General features: G+C 29.4%; 1 protein-coding gene across 2 annotated transcripts in view; it reads right to left on the bottom strand.

Moving 5' to 3' along the window:
• Nucleotides 1-452: 452 nt before the first annotated feature.
• LOC107449746 (steroid receptor seven-up, isoforms B/C) overlaps nt 453-6,000 on the bottom strand; it is an 80,787-nt gene continuing 75,239 nt past the window's right edge. The window contains exon 3 of one of the 2 annotated variants that reach the window (XM_016065381.4): nt 453-3,072. In XM_016065381.4, the coding sequence (XP_015920867.1) occupies nt 2,798-3,072 (275 nt within the window). In that variant the 3' untranslated portion in view covers nt 453-2,797. The remainder of the gene's footprint in view (nt 3,073-6,000) is intronic. The other variant, XM_071185695.2, reaches the window with a different exon arrangement.

The following is a 6,000-nucleotide window of genomic DNA, read 5'->3' as shown; positions in this document are numbered from 1 at the left end:
AAACTAGAAGAATAACAGACGACAATTTATTCTATAAATTCAATATACGTATAAAGAGCAAAATATGTTACATTAAAAATATGTCATTTCTTCATATTTTAAATATTGCACAAAAACATTTTTTTAACTTTACAACATCGACTTTGATTAAGCGAAAATATAAAACATGGCAACATAGAGCACATGAAAACTAATAAAAACATTCTAAATGAATTCTTAAAGTTTACTTCATGGAAAATGGTAAATAATAATCTAACTTCGCGCACAACTCATAAATATTTTTGTTTAATTAATTAGTATTCTAAATACATGGTCTGACGGTTTTGATTCTTCTACATTTAAAAAATTGAAGAAACTGCTTTTTTTTTTAATTTCCTTTAAGAAATAAAATAATTTGAAATTTGATAATTTATTACACGTTTTAAAATTTATTATTTCCTAGTATTAATTAATTTATTTTTGATATTTTCAAAAAGTGAAAGATTTGTATTTCAAAAACAGCAATGAAAGCTGCACTGCCTTTGTGCATAAAATTTTAAAAAGTTGTAGAGTACTAAAAACTAAAACGCACAGAAATTTTGTTATATTTGCAACGTTTACAAAGACTCAATAAGGAACCGCTGTGGCTCAGGAAAGTGTTCGCCTCCCAATGATGTAACCAGAGTTCGAATCCCAATAGTGGCTTGGTTGATACGAACTCTCCTCCCGACTGACATCGACCACAGTGCTGACGTAAAATATCTTCAGTGGTAGACGGATCACGGATTAGAATCCCCTTTAAAGTCGGGTTAACCGTGGGAGATTTTCCGCTCCCTTCTACGCAAATGCGGATTAGTTACACCAAAAAAGTCCTCCGCAAATGCAGTGTGACCCAATGCTTGATCCAAGAGTTCCTTTGTTTTCCGGGTTGGGTTCAAAATTACGAGACTACGGAGCTGAACATTGATAGTCGTAAACTCAGAATTAGATCGGCTGTTCAACGTCTGTTATAAAATAAAAAGTTTCAATTCGAGAATGAAGTAGCGCTTCATATGAGCTTTTGAATTAATTTTTTTTTCTGGTTTATAAAATAATTTTGAGTCAAATCTTTTAAACCAAAAATCTTTCATTAAGATATAGATTTCTATAGATAAAATATATATACTTTAAAATATAGATTGCATTTTTTTAACTGTTGAAAGAGCTGTAAAAGGTTAATATTTTAATCAGATTTTCTGATAAAAGTTTTATAAAAATTTCATAAAATTCTGCTTTAGTACACTATCACTAAAATAAAACTTTTCGCACTTTCTTAGTATGAGCATGAGATATTAGAATTTTTGAAATAAAAGAAAGTTCAAAAATACCATTTTGACCATGAAGAAAACTGTAAGAGATTTGAATGAAACTTTAAAATTCATTTAACAATGGCCAAATATTTATATAGCCTTTATGATTTTGTACAGAACAAGTGATAACTTCATGTAATACTGAACAATCATGAAATATTTGTGGAGTCATACAGATGTATAAATTCGTCTAACAATGATCTGAACCGGTTCATGAATATCCTTGTATCAGATATCGATATCTTTTGAAGATATTAAGATTGGTTTAGAAAGCTAAAAATTGAATAAGCAAATTTGCTTAAAGTTGTATTGGTTACTTTTCGATAAACTAAAAAAAAGTTATAAGCAAATTTTGTACCTTAATATTAAAATTTAATAATTATAATGAGAATTTTTGAAAACTAAACAAAGAAAACTTGCAGAAGTTTATCTAAAGAACAAATATCATGGTAAGGACAGACCGTCACGAGATAAATTTCCAAATGATGCCTCACTCGGAAATGCGGAAACACTGGTATTTAACTACTACAGTTCAAGCTTTTTTTGGGAGAAGTAAAATATCCGTGATTCCATGATTTATTAAACGATGTTTCCATGACTTCCATTCCGTAGTAGTTGGAGGGAATTAAATAGGTTATAATTAGGAAAAGTAAAACCCTTTTATTTTTAATTATCGCTTGAGTTTTAAAAATAGTGGCCATAAGAGGTTTTAACCCTTTGTACTCGAGGAGTCATCAACAGTCAACACTCTAAAATTGAAAAATTGTATACCTTAATAACTATTAACCACATTATTATAAGAATTTTACAAATTTAATTTTAAAAAAATACTGTTTTATGTATTTTAAATGATTTAGTTCTTCTATTAGTTTAAACAACAGTCGGAGTGCAAAGAGTTAAGTGAGTTATAATGTCACGGATTACCCACGGATGTAAGGGATGCCACGGATATTTAAAAAAACTAACAAAAACAAGCTGAAAATAAAATGATTTTACAGCTAGTTTTATTTCTAATTACAGGATTCAGCTTCCTGCAGGAGATTTTCTCGTGACGGTAAGTCAATACAATAAAACTATTACAATTGCATTACGTTTGCAGCAAATTGGTTTGTCAATTTCATAATAAATTTTTTTTACTTCATACTGGTACTAAAAATCATCCAGATCCAATTTTCGGATGTCGGTAAAAAGTTTAAAATTTAATAGAAGCAGTCAAATTATGAACTTGTTTATGATAATTATCGATATTGAACAATAATGGAAGAGGCGTGTCACTTTTTTTATTAAGTTTCGTCTTAATTGTTACTTCAAGAAGACGTCGTCAGTTCAGCAGCGGGCCGGCTTCGCCTCTAATGCTACCTTTTAGGAGTAACGCCACAAAGCTGCTGAGGCATCAGAGCGGCAGCCATACACATTAGCAACCTCTGATCGGGAGCCCCCATGAATTCCGGGTGACCCCCATCCATGGGTCACTGGAGCGGCATATACGGCCAGTTGAACGAACTACCGGACAACAGCATGTCCCGTATTAGTGTCTCTATCGGTGTTTTGCCCACTAATCTCACAAAAAATATTTGTTCGATCACTTGTGAGCTTACAGTTCTCAGAGAGGGCAAACGAAGTAAAAGTTTACCAAATCTGGTCGGTTGGTTGGGATACTGTGTCCTACAGTACTCCTCCAGTGCACACTGTGACTTTTCTTGGAGACTTTCGATATGGGCAACATCAGATAAACCACATGCATCTAGAAAGAAAGAGAGAAAAATAAATATAAGCATATGAAGCTTATTTCAAACATTTTTACCTGAAAAAACAAAAGCGTCATAGAAAAAAACATATGAGAAGCTTATTTTTAACATATTTTTAGACTAAAAAAACAAAGGGCACATAAAAAAACATATGAGAAACTTATTCTAACCATATTTTTAGACTAAAAATACAAAAAGCTCATAGAAAAAACGAATGAGAAGCTTATTTTTAGTCTTAAAATACAAAGGGCTCATGGAAAAATATATGAGAAGCTTATTTCAAACATATTTTTACCCTAAAAACAAAAGCGTCATGGAAAAAACTCGAGAAGCTTAATTTAAACGTATTTTTAGTCTAAAAAAACAAAGGGCTCATAGAAAAACATACGAGAAGCTTATTCTAAATATATTTATAGTCCAAAAATACATAAAGCTCACAGAAAAAACATATGAAGCTTATTTCAAACATGTTTTTTAGCGCAAAAAAACAAACAAAAGGCTCATACGAAAAACATTTGAGAAGCTTATTTCAAACTAAGCTTTCTCATGAAAATTATTGAAAGGACTCAATAATAGATCGTATGTTTATAATTTCTTACAATATCAGTTTGTCATTAACTTGAATCGTAGAGATTTTCCTTTTAAACCCAGAAAATTTTCGACTGGCTCTACGTTTATTTTCATTAGCTAAGACCAAGCTCTCGACCCCAGTTAGTTACTACCCCGTAATTCCGTAGATGTTTTGTAATGTGTCGTGTGTAACTAAATGTAAAAAATAATCAAATTCAAGTGGGCCCCTGATCACTGATTCGTGTAACTTGTGCTCCAACGAAAAAATAGTATGTTATAAAATATATCATAATACTTTTATATTGCAATTCCAAGAATAATAAATGGAAGAAAAAAATTAATCTTTGATAACCCTTACTTCAACAGTATTCATATATTAAAAAATCATTTACTTTAGAACGACATCTATTTCCTGTGTACAAATTGACCTCCAATTGCAGTTAGTCCAAAGTCTTACTGTTCTAGTGTTAAAGATCGTAAGATAGTAGGGAATAAATATAGCTAATCATAGTAAACAAGTACGCCTGATCAAAAATAAAAAAAAGTGCTAATTATAATTACGTATGTCTATTCGAAATACGCCATCAGATCATCTTTTAAACTAAATTAAATGACCTAGAAATTATCATATAGTAAATATTGACATCTAAAGACTCGTTGTTGTATTACCAATCTTTGTCAGTGAAATCATTCATTTGAAATTGAAATAACCAATTGCCAATACGTGATCATAATTATTACATCCAAATCGTTAATTCAATTAACTTAATAAATTGTTAATTCAATTGACTAAATAAATTGTTAATTCAATTGACTAAATAAATTGTTAATTCAATTGACTAAATAAATTAGTAATTCAAATTAACTTATACTTGAGTTTATATTTTTCAAATTATTTAATGCTTTCGATGCGGCAATAATTTAAGATTCAATCTTAAAATTTAATTATACAAATTCAGATAAAAAAAATATCAAAAGAGAATAAAATATATTGATCAATAAAAATATGAGATAGCCACAAATATATAGATATCTAAAAATATATAGTTAAAGTGTTCTGATTGAAGAAAAATAATTCGGAGTTGTTGAAAAAAAAAAAGTATAAAGAAATGTCAGAGAGAGAGAAAGAGAATAAGGAAAAGGTGGGATCAAGGAACAATCTGAAGACGCATAGAGGACAGGCAAACTTGATAGATCGATCTTCAAGTTTTATAGAAACGCCCACTGGAAAGAAATATTTGACGCTATTAAAATTGTTTCTTTCAGAAATAAAATGGTCTGGATTGAGATGAATTTTTTTTTATAAATAACATTTAAACATTGGAGGCCTTTTTTTTAAAAAATAAATAAATAACGTGAAAATGTTCTTTTTAACAAGCAAAACTGTATAGTAATAACATTTTAGAAATTCGTAACATTTTGCAAAAGAGAAAATTAGAAAAAAAATATTTAACTGCCAAATAAGCATCGAAAATAAATTCTTTTACGTAATGAAACAAAATGAGACTGTTCAGTTAATTGAAAATAATAAAATAATAATAAAATAAAATAATTAATTTACGATCGAAGAAAATAATTACTGTAAATAACAAAAACTATAAATATTTTTGTTAAATTAACCAATAGATGGCAGCACATAGATCAAAAGAACTGACATTTGTTTACGATTCTACATCATTATGTCTTATATGAAAAAAAAAAAAAAAAAAAACTGTAAACAATATGCCACGCACAATTCGAAATTTCTCTAGCTTTTGACAACTTTTATAGCTGCAAGTTACTCTCGTTTTCGGTGAAAATTTTTCAGAAGAATTATTTTAAGCGGGGAAAAACTAGTCATTTCATTTTTCTGGTTGAACAATCATATCATTCTTTGTTTTTAACTGGTGAAAACAATACGTGCATGTCCACCATACCCATTTAAAGCTTTTTCAGTAGTAGACAAATTATGAAACAATTTTATCACCACTAATAACTTTTATAAAACTGTTATTTTTTTTTTAATGAAAAAATAATAATCTTGTCCTAAAATTAATTAGATTAATTCAACGTCATATTTCAAACGTTACTTCAAGCGTCTGAACTCGATCTTCGCGGACGTAACGCAACAGTTTGTATGTTTAAATGTTAGAACTAGAAGAAGTGGTAGAAAATCACATTCAATTCAAAATTCACGTTATCGGATCAGAAATTACAATGTAATGCGTGTTCAATGTATTGCATTCGATGAGTTGCACATTTCTGCAAAGACTGTTGCGTAGTTAGTTCAATCAGAACAGCTGTGAATTCAAATATCAAGAAAGTACCTAAAATCTCAGATAGGAATTTTTGTGGAAGAAAAAGTGACAAAAACT

The sequence above is a fragment of the Parasteatoda tepidariorum genome, chromosome 5 (genome assembly GCF_982258835.1).
Source record: "Parasteatoda tepidariorum strain Cologne lab strain chromosome 5, Ptep-v5.0, whole genome shotgun sequence".
NCBI classification, from domain to species: Eukaryota; Metazoa; Arthropoda; class Arachnida; order Araneae; family Theridiidae; genus Parasteatoda; species Parasteatoda tepidariorum.
Note: the sequence above shows the minus strand (reverse complement) of the source record. Positions and strands in the feature narration are given on the sequence as shown.